The following is a 24,529-nucleotide window of genomic DNA, read 5'->3' as shown; positions in this document are numbered from 1 at the left end:
GAATCTGAAATGAATGGTTTTTCTCAAGGACCCATTGCACAGAGCACATTTAGTCTAAGCAGGAAGCACAGAGCCATTTAATTTCTCCTCTACACATGAATTTCTGGATTACAGGAATTCAAGTGCAATTCAAGATTCTGTATTTTCTCTGTCCAGGCATAAGCCCTAACGAGAACTGAACATGTAAAACAAGAGACAGAAAGAAAGCTGTTGACCAAAGAAAGTGTAAGTCTTCAGCCTGTGCTTGTGAAGCGAAAATGAGGAGCAAATGATCCCCTTTATAGCTTCTCAAAAATAAATTAACTGTAGTGACAGACTTGGGCTGTTACGAACAAATTTTGTAGCCCTCTGCGGTTGGGAAGATCAAATCGCAAATAAGGGATAGATTAAACAAATTCAGAAGATTTTTTAGGGAGAAGGGAAAGGCAACGTGTGTTGAAAATGAGCTCATTGACAAAAAAAGGCGTTGGAGAAGTGTGTGAGGCTTCCAGCCAAAGCTGGCGGTTGATGCAGCGCACGGTGCACCACGGTTCAGAGCTGGAAACTACAGCTTCCGAAAGATGGAACCCACATCACAAGCACAGCAGCATTATCCCACTTAATCCTCCATCCCTGGCGAGGTGTGGTTGGAAATCACCTGAATCAGCACTCCAGCTTTCAGGAAGCAGAATAATTGTTTTCAAAGCAGAAATATGAACTTTCAACACAGGTGCATCAAATACAGAGATGGAGGAAATCTCTTCTGAAGTCAAATAAAGTTTCTTTAAAGAAATGCTGAGAAACACCCGCCACCCTGTGTCGGCAGCCGTCTCCGGGACAGGCAGTTATTTGGTGTCTCAGTTCCGTAACGCCAGGGCAGCAAAGCCCCCGATGGATGCACAGCTGCTAAAATGTGTGCCAGGCAAGTACAGCCGCCACACCAGTGTTCGGTTCCCCGAGCCAGTGCTGTTCCAGGCAGGATAAACTCTCCTCTTCTACCCTTTTGGCTCCCCCCAACCCAATGCTCAGACTAAAGACTTGAGGACAATCTTAGGGTACAACTTGGGTTGCTGTTGAATGAATGCCAATGAAAATTACTCTTTCCTAATAGAGGGAACTCCAAAATCAAGTGGGAAACTGTATATGGATCATGTAAAAACTAATGCAGTTCGGTCAGAGGGGTTGCACACAGACTGGCAGGAATTCTCTTAGAATAATAAAATGGAATCCTTGGGTGCCCGTGATGAGAAAGCCATCAATGAGGTGTATGCACACTCTAGGATTAAAGTTTCGCTATGGAAGGGTCCAAACTGAACTCTTAAAGCATTTATTTTAAATAAATGAAATATGAAAATACTATGAATTTATTTGTATATAACAATAACACTTTAATATTTAGCCAAGGAACCATGAAATCTAAAAACTCACTACTTACATTAAGAACTCACCCATTACAACTCAGTACTTTAATGATAAGATGACAAATTCTCTGAGGGACATGGAAACGCTTGTGTGATGATGGTGTGGCTCTCCAGTGAGTGGAAGCACAGTAGGATATAGGAGTTGTGCCTTGGCCTCTCGCCATTTCTGGGCAGTGAGACTTCAGGGGTGTCACACAACAGAGGCGCGAGGTGTTTGCGCTCAACTCCATCAGAATCTGTTGGGCTCGGAGTTAAAACCTGTCAGCAGTACAGCAAGGACCACTGGAACCGATCCATTCGTAACCCTGGAACATCGCGAACACCCACACTGAATCTGCTGTTCACCTGCACCCGGTGAGTCAGACTCCACCACAAACTCTCTGGTTGTAAGCCAGGAACACACTGAAGAACTTTTTTTGGTGCTACAAGGTATTTCGTGTTAGAGCTAATGCTTAGCACAACCTAATCATTCCACAGTAACTATATTCTCACTAGTGATACCACAAAGGCAAAACAAAGGCTAAAGTTTGACTAAATTTTTATTTTTTTAAATAGCTTTTAAATGGCCACACCCCACTGAAATACTTACACCGAATATTGCCCATGCCTACCTTTACGAACGTTAGAGTTGTTGATGTAAGCAATAAAGAACCTCAAAAAAATACAAAAGGGCATTAATGAATCATTTAAAAAAATACTTATTTATAATTAAAGTTTTGTTAAAAACTATTGTGATCTTTCATAGCTGCAGATAACGAAAATATTCAAGAATTATTCTGCGATTAAAAATAATCACTTCATTCTTATTTATTTAGATTATGGAAGTGTCTGTATTTTCTTAAAAAGTACAACACGGCAGTGTTAGCGCCAAAGGCTCGGCCACGCGCCTTCATTCAGTAAGCTACTGCAACAGCTTCCCACGTACAGAACTTGAGCTCAAAGAGAGAAGTGTAAGAACAAAAAAATTCAATAATCACTATAGTTATGTATGTAAAAAATCCATAGACATACAGTGGAAAAAATATAACAAAGCTATGTCAAGGCAAAGGAGTAAAACTCCGTCACTGCATCAATTACTGCACTGCAGCACTTTTTAAGAAAAAGAAAACCAAACCCAAACGACACTTTTTTTTCTTTTCCAACACAGAAAATCCCTAATCTCCTGGCGTGTGCTGTTGGCAGGAGGGTGGTTCGTGTCGGCAAAGCCTCTGCCGCTCAGAGGCTGTGAGCACTGCGGTAGTGAGAGCCGCGGCCTCGCAGCGCTAACGCCGTCAGCCCACGTTTCACACAGCCAACAGGAATTTGCTTCCCAAAAACCAAACACCGCTGCCTTTTCCTCTTGCATTGCAGGAAGTAACGTGAATGTTTGCAACAGGCAAAGCAAAACTAGGTATTACTGTGGGTGGTACAGGAGGAAAAAATTCAGCTCTTAACTAGCGAGAATCTCATCCACTATAATTACTTTTATAATATTACATTACAACTGAGAGACCCTATCAAGGAGTATGAATCCCCTTTGGCATATCACACAACATAGCAATGGCCCAAATCCTGTCAACTAAGACAACTTATGACTTTCTAATATTTAATTATAATTTCTAATAAATTTATTCCAATAAATACCAAGCAAATTGAAACAAAAAAACCCTTTCTTTGCTATTGGGAAAGCCACGTGACCAGGAAACAATTTTGTTTGTCAACGAGGAAATATTTGCATTACTGATCAAAAAATAAGAGGCTTTAATACACGTAGCATCAGAAATGGCTAACAAACAACTGATTTTAGCCTGTATCCGAATGAAATTCTTCTTTGTATCATATGGGAGTTTCCTTGTGAAGTATTTTTCACTCTTTCTAGCCGTAACACACAGCAGATCTTAAAACCCCTGTTCCCAAGGTCTGTATTTCCCCTGTAAAAGCTGCTTCTGGCCCTGAGAATTTCATTATTTGCTACAAGTGTCCTGCTTAGAGCTCTCCCTCCTTTAACAATACCTATCGTAGCACAAGAGGCAACTTCTTGTACAGTAAACATCACTGAGAGTGAAAACAAACGTGTGCTAAAATATTTCTGTTCAGAAAAGCTCCAGGGGTGAAACAGCAAAAGGGCATCTCCCATAGGAACAATTACTAAGTAGATTCTGAGGAGTTATTAATAATTTCAGTTTAATGGGTTTTTTTTCTACACGAGATTATTTTGGAATACTGTTGCTATTCCTCACAAAACAAATAATGTATTGGAATCCTGCGAGCTAGCTTCATACAAACAGCCTCCTAACCATAAATCAGATTTGTAAAAGAAACATAACAGAAAGATTTACTTATTAAGGAACACCTGTTTCAGATAAATACATTTGAAAACACAGCAGGGTTTTATCGCCCCTAAAAAGCTCAGCTGTTTTAGGTTCCTTCCGTTTGCATACGCTGCTTTTCCTACCCTCTAGGACGGCGAGCTGCTTGTGAAAGGCTGTGGCAACGCAGCTGAAGCAAATGCTCCCGAAAGCTTTCAATAGCATTTTTTTTCAGTTTACAAAATGTGAAAACATCTTTCAATTAGTAAAAAAAATAGTCTAATATACAAACATTTTTAAAAAAATTCATTTGTGAAGGAATGTGGCGTAATTACGCGGACTCATACCCATTCACTCCTCAGATACCGGTAGCTATCCTCCTCTCAACACAGAACTCAATATTAACGCAGAGAAATGCACACATGGCCGGTTTGCCCAAGCAGAAGTCATTCAGCTTTCCCCAGATTTAAACTATCATAAATTACCATTTGGACAGCATTAGAAAGAAATTGAAGCATACAAGGAATAAACTATAGTTTCTTTTTATATCAAAATGTACTCTTGAAAATGTGTTTGGCACAGTGCTAAATCATATAGTTAATACTAAATATTGCAGGATACAATAAAACCCTGGAGTTAACTTGTGTTTACACCCTTTAAGGGATAAAAATAAAAAGATACCAATTATTCAGAAGTCAGCCTATACAAACTGTATAAACAATATTTTTATGTCTTGTTTTGAAAACCACTGAAATAGTAAATTTTACATAAAAGACTGCAAAATAATATAAATGGATTTAAACAGATCTTTACAATAAGAAATTCAAATGGAAACAGACAAGTAACAAAGAGAAGTAAAAAAATTTATTGCAGTATTTGTTCCACCAGATTTGCTGGGGATCCCTTTTCTTGTATTATTTCAGGGTGACCTAATACATCAAAATCTACATTTACAAAAACTCCTCCTGCAGATAGGTCATAGATACTGCATGCTTTTTTTTTTTTTTTTCCTTTTTTTTTTTTCCTTTTTTTTCTTCAACAGAATAAATTATATATCCAGGAGATTCTGCCATTTTACAGCCTGGAAAAACAATGCTTCCCTGGAAACTGGGCTAAGCTAAAGAAAGCCATCCGCTGCTAGGTTAAACTCCAAGAACACTTTATTAAGAACATTAACAGACTAATTTCCAACATTCACTTGTTTATTTTTTTAAACAGAAAGGTTTTTTTCAAGATATAAACAATTTTTTTTTGTTAAACTATAATACAGTGGGAGTAAAAATGAACTGAGAAGTTTCTGCTGCACAACAGCGAAGGAAGCTCCCACAAAAATGTTTACCAAACATTTCCTTCTTTTTCCCGCGTCCCAGGTTCCATTCTTACTCTTCATTTAACTCTTTTTTTTTTTTTTTTTTTTTGCGCCAGAAAGTTGGTATTTCAAGTTTTTCTGTTATTTCATTTCCTGTAAATTTGGCTGCATATACAAATTCATTAGCTGGAAGTTCCATCCTTGGCGGCATACAGCGATCGTAAAGTCTGCACAACTTTATTAGTCAGCTTATTAGCACTCGTTAGAGCAATTTTTTTGTAAATAATGTCTGACTCTTTAATAGTGTCTACCCAAGGCACCAGTTTGCGGCCATCACGGCGCTTAGCCTCAGTCCAGGAGCCACTGTAGGAGCCTGCCATCCACTGAACACTGAAGCCATTGCTGGTTTTCTGTACTACTCTTGCAATTTGTGGTCGGTCTTTGTACTTTGGACAGCAAATAGCGATGACATCCATGACATCAACACTTTCATTCATCTGTGCTGCCAACTCCGTAGAGTCTGAATTTCGTTTTGACCTTCTCAATGACTAAAACATTGGGGGGAAAAAAGACCAAGTGTTACACAAAAGAACTTTAGTGAAATTATTGCTTTTATTGCTTTTAATCCCTTGACGCCGGGAGTTGGGATTTCCCGGCACACATTCCATTGCCGGCAATGAGACGCACCGCGACCGCCAGCGCCAAGGGGTTAACATATCCTTGTAAAACCACATACTCTTAATTTGTACCCGTGTCTTTATCTCTTATTGATATATAAAATTATATATACACATGAATCATAAAGCTACATAAAAACTTGGCAACAATAAAAAGGATAACACACAGTACATTCCAAAGGAAAATTAATAACTTTTTATACGGGATAAATCTCATTTTCTAGTTTGTTTTTTTTTTATTGTCTTTTCTGTTAAACTTTCTACAAAAGTTGTATAAATGGTTAAGTAGAGAATCTCTATCTACAAAATGCTTTCTTTCATGTGGATTACATTACTTGGTGTACATTTAATATAATAGACTGACATTTATAAGCACATAAAAATCATTTTACGTAATACGCTGCGAAATACGTTGACTCCTCCTCCGCCTCACCCCTGAAGTGCCTCCTCCTCTATCCTCCCCATCACTTTCATCGTCCTCTGTCTCAGCTGCATTGTTTTTAGGGCTGCCTCCTCCAAGCAGCGAGGTAATTGCTTTGTTCCGAGCATTTGTGCTAGCTGACACCTCTCCATCTTCTTCCTCTTCATCAGGATCCAAATGTTCCATAAGGAGCTTGAACTATTAAAAAAACAGATTCATCCACATTGTAACTTTAAAAATAGACATTTATATCACACCACATTAAAAAAACTCAAATAGCAAAGTAAAGAAACAGGGTAAAACAAATGGCAGACAACGTCAAATTTGAACAGCTTATGTTTTGTTCTACGAACTTTTTACTTTCCTCTCTTCGTAGTAGATAGGTAAAAGCTTTCTCCCTGTGCTTACAAAACTGCGATTTTTCTCTAAATGATATTTAAACATCAGGGTGGGGGTGTGGTGTAAATACAGTAGATCTAGTGACAATTCCTGTGGTGAAAACAGCAGTGATACAGTGAACAAGTTACATGGAGGAGGTACACAGCATGGATACCAGCAACCAGACAATACTCTATAAAGTTATCTTTTAGTTGAAATGTATATTCATTGTGTTAAACCTATTAGAAGACTTTGAAAGACAGTCCTGTCAGACTTTCTGTAAGGAAGTGGTCTTTCATCAGTATACTGCGTAACTGATGTGATATATCACATCTACCATCCAATCTATATATATCTCACACCTACCATCCAAAGTATCAACATCAAGTTTATACTGTAACCTAGTTTGAAAGGATTTCAGGTTTTCCGCAAAGCAATGTTACTTACATCTAAGTACTGTTTTACTATACTCCTCTTCACTTCTTCAGTGATCTTGGAATTAGCCATATCACTCCGCAGAAAATCCAGAGTTTGTTTTGGATGGAAATGCACTCCTGTCTTCCTGTTTATCGCTTTATCATAAACTTTTGCAGATTCAGATGGAGAATATTTCTGAATTTTACTGTTTATAAAGAAAATAAAGTGGAAGAGTTTTGAAGGAAAGTGCACAGTAATTTCAAGGAAAAGCTTTTAAAATCTTCGATATAAGTAGCTATATTTTAACATTTCACATGCAATAGACATCTTGGTAAGAAAGAAAATCACTACGTTTTCTAAGCCAAAGTTTCACTACATTCAAGTTATCATGTTTATGTTTTTTTGGTTACACAAACCTATTGCTTAAACAACTAGTTGCAATCAACTTCTAAAAAAGCTTCCGAACTTGATCCTTACAAAGAACTCACTTGATAACAAGACAGCCTATTAACTAGATATACTTACCTATCAGAGAATCCACAGAGGTTCTTTAAATGCTGTTTCAGCATCAGCAGTAACAATATGCCTTGGGAGACATTTGCAAATTCAATTAAAGGAGCTGGATCTTCTGGTAAACATTTCATCACTGCGTTTATATCATTTTCTTCATCGGAATCTGAATCAGAGTCCACTCGTTTCCGTAACCTCCGAGGCTTAGAAGCTTCCTCTTCACTTTCACTCCCACTACCACTGTTACTGTCACTCTCCGTCTCCTCCTCTGATGAAGGTTTTCTTTCCTTTTTTTTATCTTTCACCATAGACTGCAAGACACAGAAGTAAATACACATTCCAAAATTAGTGTAAGTAGCACCGTGTCTGTTTCTAAAAAATTTTTCCACAATCATTATTGGTATATATTAAATTAGCAAGAATTCCCTAAAAATTGTTATTAATTTATAAACCAATATTCAAAATTAAAATTATATATGGCAAAAAGATGCTGAAAAATAGATCCAAAGCCCACACTTTCTGCAAAGTTGGTACAGTAGGTCCTTAAGCAACAAGTACTACACTAACATATTATTCTTAAAAGATTGCTCACATTCATTAGCAGTGACAGTAAAATGCAGTAGAAGGCCAAATACAGTAAAATTGCAACAAAATTCCAATTTTTCTTTCACCTGACATAATTTGTGTGTGTCACATGGATTTCCATATGTATTTTGGTACAGACTAGTCCAAGCTGGTTTTAATCCTTGCATCTTAAAATTCTATGATGCTAATCATATTGCTGACCAGAGAAACCCTGAAGTAATCATACACAGTAACAATAATAATCAGTTCAACTACTTGTAGATGTAAAGAATTTCCCATGTGCATTATTACTGCACTTAGTATGATTTTTCTTAAGACAGAATTAAAGATGTCCTAAGCAGGATGGCATCCTTTCTGTGCTGGGTGGTACACACTGGTCCCCAATCTGTGCCTTTCTAGCACATTAAAAATTGACTTTGGCAGGGTGAGAATTCAAAGCCATATATTTCCCAGGCATCAACTCTGACTAGTCAGATTGGACATTCTAGAAATGGGTTTGCTTCCAGACAGTTTGTGCCTTCTATTGTTAAAGTTGTCCAGGAAATGAAGACACTGAAGTGTTTAAGAAGCCTTTTTCTTACAGGATTGTGTATTGCCATAATAACAGATCCTTTACCATGATTCAGGTTCTTATATGGTACCTTAAAAAAAGGCAACATATTGTGCACTCTTTTCTTGCCCTAAATAATGTATTTAAGATATCTCAGACGATAGACATGCAACTGTCACCAGATACTTGACAAAAAAATAAAGAGCTAGCTGGATTTCATTATTAAAATTACACAAACAACCACTGTAAACTAGTATTTCATGATGTTTCCGAGTTCATGTGCTGCCAGATGCATGCAATTAATGATTATTCAGGGAATTAAATAGATTTGATATTAAGATCTCAAACGTAATCGTTCATTTTAATAATGTAAGCAGCGATGTAAGGGAAGTTTTACAGTAGTATCTACCAGATGCAGGCCAGAACAGAAATGGTTGCTTGTTTTTAACTATGAGTTACAAAAGAATGCTACTGTACCCATATCATAATAATAGAACTGTATGCACTGAAAAACTGACCACATTCTAGAGAAGCTGATGTTGTTACCATAATAAACATACTAAAATATAAATGCACGTACCTCTTTAAATGACTGTAACAAGTTGCTACCAGAAACTGACAGTGTAATGTCTATATGATGCATTATAAACAGTGGCTCTTCCTGTGTTTGATAAGGAAAACAGGCTAGATTGTCTGCTATGTACAACAGCATATTCACCTCTGTTTTCTGGAAGGTAAAAAAAATATGTACATATAAATACACATAGAAATATCTTAGGTTTACACACTTACCCTGTGTTTCTAACAGTCTACAGCAGAGACATGATCACAAATTTTATTTTACGTACCTGTACAAACTGATTCTAAACAACATGTACATATACAAAATTTAGTCATATCTGAAGATAACGTTATTTCTAATCAGTTCAAACTGGGTACAGAAAAGCACAGAATGATGCAAAAGTAACAAATTCATTCTATTATATAGGTAATACTAGATAGGTGAATACCTCAATATTACAAAGCAAAGAGAAGTACATTAGGGAAATAAAGTTATCAATAATTATGTCATAAAAATACAATGTAAAAGAGAATTTAAGCTCGTAGTGCTGATTTTAATTTCTTTTTAAGTGAAGCAAATGTGATGCTTACTGCAGTGTCATCAAAGAGGTTGAGTAAAGAAATTAGAAATGCTCGTCTGTGTTGACGGTTCCCTCGGATCATGGAGTACAGATGTGAACACAATGCACTGGATGACTCATCATGTCTAAAACCTCTCACAGGATCTTTTGGGCAGGTATTAATGGCCTGTTGTACCTGGTAAGACATCTTCATACCAGCCACTGCTTTCATCTGAAATGGAAATGTACTTATTTGTATTTAAACCGTTACCTTCAAGGCAGTAGAACTTACTCCCTTTATGTAGATGCTGACCTAAAGTTTAACTTTAAAACATGCACTGAGGCAATACTACCTTTTCAGTTGGCAAATGGATTAAACCAGAGCTTGTGTCAGTGATTAAACTGTCTTGTGATTTACTTACTCTGTAAGTAAATTCTGTTAGAAACATACTGCTAATCTATTTACCCACTACTGCCTGTTATTCCAATTTAAACCATTTTCAGGAATACTGAAATGTATTCATACATGAACAGAATATTTTACCTTCACGGTCCTTATAGTGAAATAAACAACTGAGTCCATATTAATACAACAGGACTAACAAACAGAAAAAGAGACTTTTTTGCATATATCCTGTGATGTCCAGCTGATTTTACTTAATTAAAGGCTCCTGCTCTAGTTTCAGAACAAATTGCGTCTCTAGTTAGGCTGCATATCCAATTCTCATCATACTACCTCCTGTTCAGCAAAGTTGTCTCCTCGTCTATAAATTGTCTTAAATCTCATCTACCTGTGTAGCAAATTTCACCTGCAAGACTTCTCCTAGCGGAGTTACATGTTTGGATGGCATCAATATTCCAATGCTCCAACTGCAGTGGAATACAATCAGATAAAAGACTTCCCACAACGTGGTACACACACTGAACCTCGACTGGGGACTCCTGAAATAAGGAGGGGGTGCTACAGTTTAGTTTCAGATCTCAGGCACAATTACTAGCAGTACGCCAAGTAAGATCCCTCAGATCTAAGCAGTTTCCTACGCTAGTCCTGCTTAGATCACAATTTACAAAGCCTAGATGCCTTAATGTTCTAATCCATACACAATAAGGACTTCTAGTCTAACAAGGCGTTCTTTACCCTAGTCTACTGATACGGGAAAATCATTGCTAAATATTATGAAATGGCAGTCCTTACCTCTTATCAAATAAATGCCCTTAAGCAGAGTTCAGTGCAGAAGGTATTACTGTGAATTGTAAGTTGAAGGAAATTTTGGACTGGAAGAGACAACTCAAATTTTTATATCTTTTCTGTTTATAACAACAGAAATCTCCGAAGAGCAGAGTCCAGCTAATCTTCACAACTGCTTATAGTTTATTTGTTACTTCATATTATTTTTCTGCATCTGAAGCATATTCAGATGTTAAACCAACAGAGAAAGAGCAACAGTATTTTGCAAAATGTTAAATCAGTGTTACTTACGTGAATGAACCCAGCATATTTTTTGTCTATTTCCACCAGTTGCTGGTCAGCTTTATTTCGCATAGAGGGCTCTGGATCTGTGCCCATTGCAATTAAGTATGGCACACACTTGAAAAACAAAGGAAAGTATTATTCAGAGTCATTGTACCTCCTCTTTCTCAGTTTTTGTTCTTCTACTACACTATTTTTCTTGTTATATTCCAATTACTGCAGAAACTAGGAAGCTCTATGCAATTTACTACCTGACTACGTTTTGCAAGCAAATAGTACAATATACACAAGAACCAGAATAACAGAAATCGTGTGAGGTTTCAGGTATCTCCCTTTCTCTCAAACTCTGACGTCAATTTATGCTACAAAAAATGCCATTTAAAAAACCCAAACCAAAATACATCACTTATGACTGAACAGGCACAATGGCTGCAGCATAAAGAAAAATTACAAAATCATTGTATAATCAAAGAATAATGGAGATGTTGACTGAAGTTCTGACATTGCCTGTGGAATTCCATAGTGTTTGGAGGAGAAGAGGATTGAGGTGAAGGCAAGCTAACACATTCTCCAGGATAAGGAATCAAATGAAGACAACAACTTGGCATATGCCTGAAAATTACAACAGAAATATGCTCCAATGTACATCTGTATATGCTCTTGAGGCACTGGCTGGGCTTTTGCATCTTGATCCAAACCCACAAAATACAGCATTTGGAATCTCACTAGCTAAACAACATAAAACGGATTTCAAAATATGCTTTCTGTAATGGCCCCTTCCTAAAATAAGAAAATACTGTAACATAGCTGGAAGAGAAAAACTGGAAATCCATGTAGCAGGTGTGAAACCCTCTGAGAATTGGAATGAAAAACCTCCCATCATAAAAAGCTACCATACCTGAACAGGATGGATGAGACCCTGGTTTAATGTCAGTGCAATGACATTTAGAGCAAAGTGGCGAACACTGGACTGGGTATGAAAGAAAGCCTCAAGGACCTGTTTGAGATACAGCTGCATGATGGAACTACTCATCCCTGAGGAAATATCACCCATTTCTTTCAGGTCTTCCTGTTTTGCTACTTTTTTCCCTGTAAGAAGGACAAAAGCAATAGCACACTCACCACAGTATAATAATTAGCTTGATGCATCCTGATCTTTAAGTTCTGCAATATACACACATTTCAGCCGTCTCAAAAATGGGTTTATGATCTCATGGTGTGTAGAACAGTTGGATAGTAAATATACATCAAAACCCGAAAGTGATGTGACTTTAATGAAAGTCTCATTCCTTAATAAAGGTTTTTCATTTAAAAGTTGCTGTATTTATTATTTCATACCTCAAAATTAACCTTAGAGGAGATTTTGATAAAAAAGTATTACTACTATCATTACAACAATTATACATTCTGGATTGCTTCTAGGGTTTATACATCTTTAAAGTAAACAAGATACCTGTTGTGTGTACGTATCTATGCACATAACAAATTATTGAAGATTATTCTAAGATACTTTGGGTACAATATTACTGATCTAATAACAATCTTAAGTGACTCAGTTCACACACAGAGAAATTGCATGCCTCATAAGCACAGAAGCACTCAACACTTACAGTCTCTGTCTGCCTGCTGCATACGTGTATCCTCCTCCTGCAAGTAGGTCTGGAGGTTTTTCAACACCTGGATTTTTAAGTTTACGGAACAGTTCTTATCTGAAAGAATGCTGTTGTATAGAGTCTTCACTTCCTGTTCAAACATTAAACTTGGGTGTTGTATAAACGCAAATCCTAGGAGTGGGGAAAAAAAAGAGGAAATAATCCATGTTACTTTCACCTAAAAACAGTATTTCTAGAGAATTCCAACATTTACCTCCTCCCAACATCACAGCTTTTTCTAGCCCAAACAGTACTGCTTTTCTATATGGCACTATCTACAGCTTATAAGGATGACTTCTTATAAGGATGCATCCCAAAGGAAAGGCTAAAATGGTTGAGTCTCCTTACTGAAATAACATGCTAGTAATTGCTGATAGGAAAGTACACACTGTTCACATGATACCTCCATTGTGTTTATGTGTTGAATCCGGTTTTTATCCCTTTTCACCTTATTGCTGCACACAAATGTTGAATGGCTCTGACAACTTTGCTCAATTACCAGCTCGTAAGGCAGAACTTTGCACAGCCCGCTACATTTCCATACACCCAGCAGCTACCCTCAAAATGGAATCGGCACAGATGAGATCAATACATCACTGAAAGTGGTTGTTGGAGGTCTAATTAAAATGAAAACTGATATGCTTACAGGCAGAGGACAAGAAAAAAACCTGAAGACTACCTGCTGACAGCCGCCCCCCATTTTGCCCCCTTACCCCAAACCTATCACAGTTCAGTCTATAATTTAGAAACATCTTTGGCGAATGCAACATTCTCCACATCCATAAGCAAAGCAATCCTGTCTATGTTTAGGAAGACAGCCCCTATCCCACGTGCACTGTTCTGTAGAATATAATTATAGTGGACCGGACTACCATAAGTGTTGTGCACCTTGCTGTAATGTCTAGAAAAACTCCTACGCAGTCCAGAAAGCTGTAACACTGCTCTTGCAGGAAAGGCAACTCTAAAGCCATTAATCCTGCTCAGCTGTCTCAAATGGTTTCTCATAAAATATGAAATCAAGATTCAGTCTTGGTTCTTACCGTGGAACCCTCCTTAACCTGAATTGAAGGAGGATATCTGAAAAGCCACCTAAGCAGAAACATAACAGCAAATTCCAATCCACAGTTAAACTACGTAAGTTCACAAGGCCTAGGAGACAGCTTTCTTTACAATGAGCCATAACCACAAATGCAACACTCAGAGAAGCCAAGGCCTATCTGCCTGAACAAGATTCTCTTACAGGTACAGTTTTTGTCCTTAAACAGAGGATGAACATGATGCAAAGCACTCAAGAGCAGTTCACGTACTACTGTAAGTCACTGAAATACCACACTAGTGCCTTCAGATCAAGAATCTATTTAAAAGTGGAATATAGCTAAAATCCTAGCTAAAATATAGCTAAAATAGCAAACTAATATCTAGACTGACATCACCTCAACGCCTTGTGAAATTTCACAAAGCATCCCCAAGTTGGTCTAAACTGTCAGAGTTCCCTCGACTTCTGTGCAGAATATCACACTTCAAACATTCAAAGTTTCTGCAGCACTTTTTCTAGTTGTTCTCTAACAATAAATTGTGGACTGAAAAGCAAGATTTGGAGTTACAAGATATTTGCATGTAGAGAAAAAAATAACACTTCCATTACTCTGCAAATCTGTTGCACTTTAAGACTTGTTCACACGTCAAAAGGTATTCATTGCCAAAAGCTACCACACTTCTGCAGAAGCATGCAATTAGCAACACTGACTTTTCTACAGCCAATTCTCAAATAAAACGTGTAGCAAATTTTACTCCCTTGTCACTACACAAAAAATGAATTCCTACTGATACATGTGGATTTTTATATATCAAGCCAAAAAATAATATTAACATTCCTTACCAAGGCCAATAATGGCTTTTGTCTGTACTTCTTCATCTGAATGCTTCGTAAAATACATCAGCAGTTCAAGGACTTTATCCTTAATGTTAACCTGAGCAAATTAATAAAAAATAGCTATTTGAAGATAAACAGATGTTTTTAATCTCTTATAAAAAACATAGATACAAAAAAGAAAAGGAAAAATACAGTCTCAGTGCATGGCCTTTTCAAAACCATGTATTTAAAACCCCAAAAGCTTTACTGTATGTATTATGAAAAAATACATAGCTCTGAGGTACAAGGCATAATTAAAAGGGAGTATTCTATACATCGAAGGCATGAAGAGTAAATACAAGTTATTTTACCTTACTGTTGCCCTTAAAATCTTCCTGATCAAAATCAAAATGCCGGCACAGTGCTCCAACAGTGAAAAGTGATCTAAGGAGTGCTGGTTTATTGGCAGTAAGTATTGTACTATTGGGGTCTTCTTGGTGTTGACTTTTCAATTTTGAAAGTGCACCTACATTAAGATAAAAGTTTTGATCACAGTGTTTAATCATGGCACATCCCTAAGATCACACTTGCAGTCAGAACTGAAAAGTGACAATTACATGGTGTGATTTTACTTACCATAGTATCTATTAAAACAGGCCCACACAAATTTGTAATTCTGGGTGACCTTGTTCACAACAGCCCCAAGACAGCTCACACAATGCTGAACAACCTAGCAGCAAGAAAGAACAAATTTATAAGTTAAAATTGAGACTTTTGTGAAGGTATGTAGGAAAAAACTATGCTGAACTACAGCTACTGTTGTAACAGATGCAATGTCAATATCCCAGACTGCTCTGAAAAACCTCCTCACACTTCCTGAAACGTAACAGCAATGCATACAAACTCCGGTAAACCAAGCACACTGATATTCAGAAACTATTTTCATAAGGAAGATAGATTGTCTTAAAAGCAAAACTTGCTCTCTCACAATGTGAAACTGCATAAACTGAATAGACACAATCAAAAGCTTACTGTCATGCCGTATTTGATGATGAGTTTCATGAGGTCTTCCTCAATAGTGGCAAGAAATGTCTCACTTGGGTGCTCCATTAGCGGCACTACAAGCTCTAAGATTTTTGCAACATTGCAGATCACCATGAAATCATTCTGGGTCTGAAACAACAGTATTTATAGCATTTAACATTTTTGGCTGTGTTATCTACAAGCTACATATTATTAATATGAACCGATAGTCAAAATTCCCAACTTATTTAAGACACTTGGTAAATAAAAGAATAGCCATATAGTTTATATCTGTTATTAAATTACATATTATTATGAAAGTAATATAACTTCTAGGGAAAAAAAAGTCTGTATGAGCAGAACTTCACCTCTCAAGGCTGTGACAGACCTGAAAATTCATGGTCCTCATCATTTTTTTGAGTCCCACAATAAATTAGTAACTGATCCCAACACATGCACACTAGAGTACACACAACACCTTGAAAGAAGTGTCAGCAGCAAAACAGAGTTCTGCTACGACTCAATGTGCCTTAAACAAGATAGGTAATAAAGTGCACAAATGTAGAAATAACAATTAAAATTATTACTGGTTTATATTATCATGACTGTATATGTATTCTATGTGAGAAGTCTATGAAAAACATTTATCTACTAAAGACACATTTTGACTTTTTTTGACAAATCAAGCTCCCAGTGAGTATAAGATAATTCCCAAATGCTACTACCCAGCGAGTTAACATTCAATAACAGTGGTAATTCTACAATTCATCTCAACGTATGTAAGTACAAAACCAGTGCAACCCACTAAATGGGTTGCAGCAAGTAAATAATCATAAATCCCTTTCCTATACTGTTTGATCAGAAGCAGCTTTAATAATCTGTTGTAAACATTCATAGAGAACACACCAGGGCTAAGCCTGGAAAATGCTTGGCTATACCTACAATCTAAGCTGATAAAGAGTTACTTCTCAAGCTTGCCCTGGGCAGCTGACGCAATGTAATGTGTTGCTGCCACTCACTCACGACACTCCTCCTCGAGGCAGGGCTGTATGATACTGCCCTGCTCCGTCTGCCAGATGAGGGTTTCATCACAACATTCACTGAAACAACTGTGCAAATTAAAATGGCAGAAAGTGCAACGTTTCAGAGGAGTGGGACCATTTTACCAGACTAGGGGTGGTGGTGCCAGCATTACAGCTCTCTTACTATTTTTCTGATGTAAACTGTCTTATAAGGGAACACAAAAACTAGAGCTAGGGAAGTGAGAAGCAAAGTGTGGAAGAGGATGGAGCATGACATTTTCTTTCTGATCTTTGCTGTATGTTACATCATTTTATCTTTCGAAACTATATCGTTGGTCTTTAGATCCGTATGTTAAATATTAACCACTTTTAAGACTGTGACTATAAAACAAAACAATTTAAAGAAGTTACTTCGTAATAGGTGAAAAACTGGGTCTCAGTCCTCAAGGGAAAGAAGCAGGTTTCAGTTTTATTTGGTGTAAAATGTGGAGGCAAAGGGTGAAGAGTAGCATCTTAGAAGCCAAAGACGTTATTAGAAGGACCTAGTACCTTCCGAAGCCATGATGCCCATGAAATAAATACACAATTTTTCTTTTCCCACTTTCATCAAGTATACAAAACAGCCATTCATGTCTATGGTTTTGTTTCTGGGAATAAAAAAACGACTGCTTTTTTCTCTACTTACACTACACTTAGTGGTCAGGTATGGCTGCATGGTCATGGCATGTTTGACCATTAGCTGTGGCCTGATTTTGCTGAATAAGAACAAAGTGGTTATGCAAGCAACCAAGCGACCAGAATTCACACCTTTGCTGTCAGAATCTGCAACATATCAGAAAATACAAAAAGAATATCAAGTCTAAGTACTGTATGAGCAATGAAAGACATACAGCTTAAATATCATTTGAGTATCTTTTTCACTACAGCTCTTTCAAGATCAATACAGAATATCCTTATATTAGAGATGAGAACACAATGTGTTAACATTTGCATGTGATCACAAAATATGTGAGAAAAGAAATAAAGATGCTTTAAGATATTACTAATTTTTAAACTACTTACTGTACACAGAACACTGCCCCAGCAAATGATTCCTATTACAACTGTAAAACATACTAATGCAAATAAAACTTTGTTTTTGTCCTAGTGATCTAAAAGTTTGAAGAAGTTATTTTAAAAGTAGTTCTATTACTGTGAATAGCAGGTGAAAATTAGGAAAAGCTTTATTATTATGCAGTGCTCAACAGTTCAGACTGAACTTAAAAGCAATAATTTATTACCACCATTTTTTTAACAGGAATTCTCCAACAGCAACTTTCTGCAACAGTAATTTGAACAACTACTGTTACAGTACCATATAAAACTCAAAGTAACTTAGCTACTGGGTTGTACATAACATTACCTGATAAAGATTCCTCGTATTTAAGAATGTGCTCAACCAAATTGTCAACTAGTTGAGTACAAGCTTTCTTCACAGGTTTATATGAGGCATCCTCTTCTGACTTCAAGAGCTGCAGCAGATGAAACAAAGTTATGTAGCACTAAGTATGCATTCATTTACACTGGATACATGCTGGTTTTGTAACAATTTCTATAAATACACAAGGTTCTTACACTACAAAAGTATTTATTTAACTTCTCCACAAAAGTGACATGTTGAAAAAATTCAGGGAAGTAAAAAATATCAAATAAAAATGCAAGAGAAGTAAAGGAATGTTAACTACAATAAAAAAACCAGAAAGGTCTACTGGTATTTGTATTGGGATGAAAGCTAGCTTTGTGCTTAATGAAATAATGCAGAAACCAGTAATGTAGCCATATGTGCCAGCAGTAACTAATAGAAGCTGGAAGGCTGTTAAAATGTTTAGGAAAAAAAGGAGCAAATCAAAAGGATTGTAGTTTTTGACACTAAGCAAAAACATAAACAATGATGAAACATAGTTTAACAAACATTTTAAGCAGTTAGCTTTCTTTCATATCACTTCAGGTACTGAAACTACATCCATGAAGATTCTTTACTATTTAAGAAGGGCTGAGACCATACTATAGCCTCTTCTTCAGCGCAGCCATTAAGAGACTCTGGTTTACTTGGCTACCTACTTTCACGCCACTCCAGGTTAAAGTAAAATCAAAAGTTTTTTTACTTGAAAATTAACCAGTGCATACACGATGTAGAGGACAATCAGAACACAGGTTAAGCTCAATTCTTAGAAAAATCAGACTAAAATATGATATTTATTCTGAAGAATCACGGCTTCTATGTGACTAAATTACCCGACAGATACATTGGATGTGAAAAAACACTTGTATGCCGTTTATAAAAATTAAATCTACATTACACTAGGTGCTTCAATTGATAATTAAGTATCTTAGCTGTGGAATTCATCTTTCGTCACTCATTATTGAAATGACTAGAGAACTAAAAACAAACAAACAAAATCATTCCCAAAACAAAGAAGTATTTTAAAAACAGATCGTATGGAAAGAGAGAAACTAACGTCGGCGACAAAGAAAACTGCACCAATAATGATCAAAAGTCAGACGTTTAAAGGGCACTGTAAAGGACTGAGCTTGTAGACCCCCTTCTATGTGTTACAGTACAAAAAGAAATGTTAGAACTCTAACAATGACCGTACTACACATTCAAAATTCATTACTTACATTTTGAAGAAGCTGTTCAAACCAATCGTACCCTGTATCTCTACAAGCTGCAACCTAGAAGCATTTTTGAGAATAAACTGGTTAATAAAAAAGGCATCTGAGGAAAAATTACGTCAATACAGATATTATCTTAAAAGATCAGCAAGCGTGCATAAGTCTATTTTCAGACGCTTTAAATACAATTTTTTTTTATCTTTGGAAAACAGAAATTGTCTTTGCATTTGAAAAATAGTTCTCAGCATTTCAGTGACTCCACGATCTGTGTAACAAATGACACAAAGCCTATACGTTCTACTGGGAATCGTTGGTCCAAATGTAAAACAAATTTTGTTTCTGTAGATTAAAGATTAAAGCACAAAAGCACAATTACAAACTAAAGCACAAAGACGAACCTGACATTTTAAAAATGAAATTCTGGGTATCTATGTGTATATAAATATTGTTTTATCAAAAAAACCAAGCCTTCACTGCTATCATATGTCAGGAGCAGCTCACAAGTGCCCCACAGGAGAACTAGCAGGAGAACTGAGAATTAAACTGAAGTTAAACTGACTAACTTCTCAGTCTAGAAAATGTACTCTAGACTACTATTTTGTAAAAATATTGAAAAGCAAGATGAAGATTAAACCCGTAATTGTAAGTAATGAAGCAAGTACTTTTAATTGATATTTACATTTTGGCATAATTGATATGAAAACACATTCTCAGCACAGTGTTTTTACACAACACATTTTCACTACAAATAAAGCAATTTACTTGAAAGAGATTTTGTTATTTTGGAGTCTTGTTATTTAATTTGCTAAAAGCAGATAAAATTATGCAGGTACTAGTAGTTTACCCTGACCCTCTAATTATAAAATGGCTTATTGACCTTTCAAAATAAATTTTATCATTCTTCTAAGGAAAATTTTCTTTCTAGAGACAACTTCTCAGTTAGGCTTAACCATATGCCGCTACCAGCAATTCCTGGATGATGTTAAATATAATAAAAGTCTGTTGTGTTTTAACTGAACAAGCATTTATACAATCTGAATACAGTGGTCCCAGTCCCCGCTGCCAGCAGATCAGTGAGCATTTGAAGTTTCCTACAGCCTGTTGCATCAGATGAATAATTTTGGCATGTATTCCATGCCAGGAGATATAAAAAGAAAAACCTCTGACAATTAAATAATTATATTCTAAAAAGCTACAGACAATATTTCAAAGATACGAAAAATATAAGGAAATATTGCACACAACTCAAATTTGTTTAACATACCACATCAGTGATGTTCAGTATTTTCCTTGTCATTGCTTCTTTGTCATGGTGTGGAGTTGGAGTAAACCAGAGCTTCTGGAAGGTCTCGTTTACTAATTTCTGAAGGACAAAAATATTAGCAGAAATAAACAAACATTTCTTGGCACATATGTATTATTTCCAATAAACCCATACAATAGATTCGGTTGATGATGCATGCCATTTCATGAGGAATTATTCAACATAAGGGAGACTGTCATGGTAAATGTTACCCGAGACGCACCCAGATCTACTATTACAGGATTTATATGGACCTCTAAGCAAACTTCAGCAAAATGTTCACTGGGAACTGATGCTACAGAAAATGGAGTTATCACCTTCCTGCATTGATTTGCATTCCTCAGGCAAACACAGTACCCTGAGAAGCTGACAACTGAACACATGCACCTCCCTACTCAAACACAGGAAGTATGTTCCCATCCAATGTTTTCTGATGGAGGAAAAAATGGAATAGAGTGAAAGCAAACAAAATTATTCACAAATTACATATAAAGCATCTGGTTTTAAGAAGCTCTCCTCATTCACAGGAACATAAAAATACATTAAAAATAATGCCTCATTTTTTTATTGATTTTGTTAGAAAGGCAAAGGCAATGGGAAGGAGGAGAAAGAATAAGGTCATACTCCTTTCCCAGCAGCACTTTGGATCCAGATGTTCATCTACTTCTTGATTAACAGTCCTCTCACAAAGCCACTTGGCACTAACCTATCTCAGGAGGTAAACATATATGCTGCAGCTTTGAAGTTGCAGATTTCAAATCCTACTGAAAGTCTGATACAAAAGAATTACAGGTGTGTCCTTAATCATCCAACAATTTTAAATGATGTATGATCACATAAGTAATGTTTAGGGGGAATAACTGACCAACTAACACTAAGAATGCACAATTCGCACAGATTAATACTACAAAATTTCTGTATGCAAAACTTAAAATTTGCATTATTAATGTGAAATACTTAAGACTTATAATTTATTTTGTTTGCAGAAAGAGGTTTTATAGGCAATTTTAATCGTTAGAAAAGAGAAGTACCACAAACAATACTTGCAAGAAGAAAAATAATTCTAGAAAATAACTTTTTAAAATCTTTTGTCATCAACAACTTTAAGAAAACTGAAGACAGAAAAAAAAGAAAAAAAAGGTCAGAGAGCATTTCAGAAAGCTACAATATTTGCTCTCAAAAATTACAATAATAGAAGTCATAAATATTACAAAGGAGCAATGCAATACTTTTAAAATTTTTTTTTGGTAAAAATACAGAAACACTAAAATGACAATAATTAAAGTCTGGACGGATGCGTTTCATTCTACCTTAATGCCTTCTTCATCATTGACTCTCCGAATCATTTTCACACACATCTCTGTAATTTTTGGAAATGTTGGTTGTTCAATGCAGATATCCCTAAGTATCTTTATGACTCTCTTTCTGACACTGATACCAGTATCCTGTGAAAAGAAAAGCATTACACTCTTGAAAACAAATCCAAAAAATGAATTAATTTATGTTACCATATGAATTACTATTTGAAGATCACCAAAATTGACTTGCAAAAGCAATTTAGAAAAGGCAGCTAAAATATTCTGGAGAGCGTTTATGTAAAACGTCAGCATAACTTGTACCACTTCAATGCAACAATTCTAAAGGTTCTGTCTGAATCCCCAGAAAGCTGAGATGCTTTCCTCCATTTATTCTCTCCCATCTAAGAGCTCGTGATGTTGCAATTGCATGATTCTACAGCTTACAAGCTAGATGCGATGAGTCTTCGTAGATCTGGGCTGTAATACTTCAAGCTTTTATATAAGGCTTATGGATAAGATACATGTAGCAAATTAGAGTACAAAAAATCTAATAAGAAGTCTTTGAAAACACTAAAGATAACATAGAAAAGCAAAGTAGTTTATCTTTTTAACTTTTAGATTAGAATGGTATCTTTAGATACTGTGCTGCAGATCTTTCATCATAACCCATAGTACTGAACTGCTCTCAATGACCCATATCTCAGACTTCAGAGATGTGGCAAAACTCATCATTTCACCTAGGTTGTATCTTAATTATTGAATCAAAAGGAATCCAATTGTGGCTCTGATGCAGTACAACTTTCTATATATGTATACCTTTTGACATAACAAAGCCTCACTGGAAACAAGTGATGCATTTTACAAGACTGGTCTTAAAAGCGTAAATTCCCAAGCGTAAATTATATCTAATTGTTTTAATAACAACAAGATATAATTTACGCACAGGATAATCATTCAATCTAATTAAACACAACCCAAATTTTCCAATGCCACTTATATTATCATAAATATCACAAGTCACCGTACCAAAATTCTTTCAATCAGCATGTCATAATACTGCTCAGCAAGCTGAGGACGACAGAGCACAAATCGGCCAAGGAGCTCTACAGCTGCTTCTCGTACACTAGTAGAGTTATCCATTAATCGTCCATGAACACCTCGTTGCATATCCAGCTAAAAAGAATTAAAGCACAGATTCAAAATAAGAAATGAAGATTTTTTTTAAACACGACAGAAAAAACTACGTGCATGATGTATATTTCCTTCTTTACCCTGGCTAGAATACTGGGGTCCACAGCAACAACCTCAGACAAACACTTCATGGCTTTTGTTCGAACAGCAATTGCATTTTCACCAAGTACACGCAGAATCTAAGAGAACAAAAAACAAACATTTATTTGCTTTGGGAAGGTAGAAAACATTATTTACCAGGCAAAAACGCAGCAGAATAACATGCAAACAATTTAAATAAAATAAAAATACCTGCCAACTAAAAACTTAATATCTTCTCAGAAAGTAAAAAGGAGCACGTGAGTGATGTTGCATGGCACTAATGACCAAGCATGGATATTTACTAGGATTTGCTACATCTGTAAGACTGGTCCAAACAGGATTTACACAGGGTCTACACGTTCACTTACAGATCTTTCACTTTAAACTCTACTTTTGTCATTCAGTTGTAGCTTTCACCATGGTTCTTTTAATAGCAGAGCTCAACTTGGGGACTATATTTTAAGAATAGCTCTGTATGCAGATCAATGTAAGCAACACAACCTAAACTATGAATAGTAACTATGCAAACTACTTCAACACTTTGTAATTATCCTCTTTTTGCGTACATCTAATCATAATAATTTTGCCATACGCGTACTTGGACAAATAAATAATGTATGTACAATATGATATAGGAAATGCAGACAAGAAAAAAACGCGATCTCTTATGTCATCAATACAGACTATGAAAGCACATGGTGTTATCATGGCCTGTGCTTAATAACGAACAGATATGGCACGCTACAGAAAGTCCTTGGAAGCAGAAACTAACTGTATTTCACTGTACTAGGACTTCTGGCACAGTTTACCTGTGTCAAATAAATATCGAAGCTCTGGGCAAACGGCCTCATAGAGGCCAAGTAGCGAACAATCAAACATGCATCTTCGTAGTCCACAGTATCAGAATTCATCCTGCAACAAATTCCATGTGTTAATTAGGACTTGTTTACCAAAAACAACTTAAAACATCAAATGCATGACTAATAAGAAATAAGTGGTACTGAAACATACTTCAATGTACTGAACTGAGATGGAGCAGTTTTAATGATGCTGCGAAGAAACTTTTTGCGACTTTCTGCTCTATGCATGATTTGTCCTGTGGTCTCAACATCTTTTGCATGATGAGTTCCTTCAGACGAATCCTCATCCTTCTGAGATTTAATTGCTTTCTCTGTCTCCATAGTGGTATCACGGAACCACTGCGCTATATAAAACTTCCGAGAAAACTGAAGAAATACAGAAGGATGCATAGAAAACAAAACCAAAGTATATAGAAAAGTAAAATTAACAATATTTCAGAAAATCTGCAGTGTTTTGGAAAACAC

The 24,529-nt window shown here is 36.2% G+C and overlaps 1 protein-coding gene across 6 annotated transcripts in view; it reads right to left on the bottom strand.

Moving 5' to 3' along the window:
- Positions 1 to 1,741: 1,741 nt before the first annotated feature.
- NIPBL (NIPBL cohesin loading factor) overlaps positions 1,742 to 24,529 on the bottom strand; it is a 152,817-nt gene continuing 130,029 nt past the window's right edge. For 2 of the 6 annotated variants that reach the window (XM_054053720.1, XM_054053721.1), the window contains 22 exons: positions 24,216 to 24,430; positions 24,014 to 24,116; positions 23,204 to 23,302; positions 22,959 to 23,105; positions 21,945 to 22,079; positions 20,596 to 20,694; positions 19,338 to 19,391; positions 18,079 to 18,187; positions 17,362 to 17,498; positions 15,664 to 15,804; positions 15,268 to 15,361; positions 15,003 to 15,157; positions 14,659 to 14,749; positions 12,738 to 12,911; positions 12,026 to 12,216; positions 11,137 to 11,244; positions 9,688 to 9,888; positions 9,116 to 9,262; positions 7,416 to 7,711; positions 6,921 to 7,095; positions 6,108 to 6,293; positions 1,744 to 5,545 (listed from right to left, as the gene is read on the bottom strand). In XM_054053720.1, coding sequence (XP_053909695.1) covers positions 5,180 to 5,545; positions 6,108 to 6,293; positions 6,921 to 7,095; positions 7,416 to 7,711; positions 9,116 to 9,262; positions 9,688 to 9,888; positions 11,137 to 11,244; positions 12,026 to 12,216; positions 12,738 to 12,911; positions 14,659 to 14,749; positions 15,003 to 15,157; positions 15,268 to 15,361; positions 15,664 to 15,804; positions 17,362 to 17,498; positions 18,079 to 18,187; positions 19,338 to 19,391; positions 20,596 to 20,694; positions 21,945 to 22,079; positions 22,959 to 23,105; positions 23,204 to 23,302; positions 24,014 to 24,116; positions 24,216 to 24,430 — 3,423 coding nt within the window. In that variant the 3' untranslated portion in view covers positions 1,744 to 5,179. Of the gene's footprint in view, positions 5,546 to 5,590; positions 6,294 to 6,920; positions 7,096 to 7,415; positions 7,712 to 9,115; positions 9,263 to 9,687; positions 9,889 to 11,136; positions 11,245 to 12,025; positions 12,217 to 12,737; positions 12,912 to 14,658; positions 14,750 to 15,002; positions 15,158 to 15,267; positions 15,362 to 15,663; positions 15,805 to 17,361; positions 17,499 to 18,078; positions 18,188 to 19,337; positions 19,392 to 20,595; positions 20,695 to 21,944; positions 22,080 to 22,958; positions 23,106 to 23,203; positions 23,303 to 24,013; positions 24,117 to 24,215; positions 24,431 to 24,529 lie in introns of those variants that run through there. The other 4 variants (XM_054053716.1, XM_054053719.1, XM_054053717.1 and 1 more) reach the window with 4 other exon arrangements.

Source organism: Cuculus canorus, chromosome Z, assembly GCF_017976375.1.
Source record: "Cuculus canorus isolate bCucCan1 chromosome Z, bCucCan1.pri, whole genome shotgun sequence".
Taxonomy (NCBI): Eukaryota; Metazoa; Chordata; class Aves; order Cuculiformes; family Cuculidae; genus Cuculus; species Cuculus canorus.
Note: the sequence above shows the minus strand (reverse complement) of the source record. Positions and strands in the feature narration are given on the sequence as shown.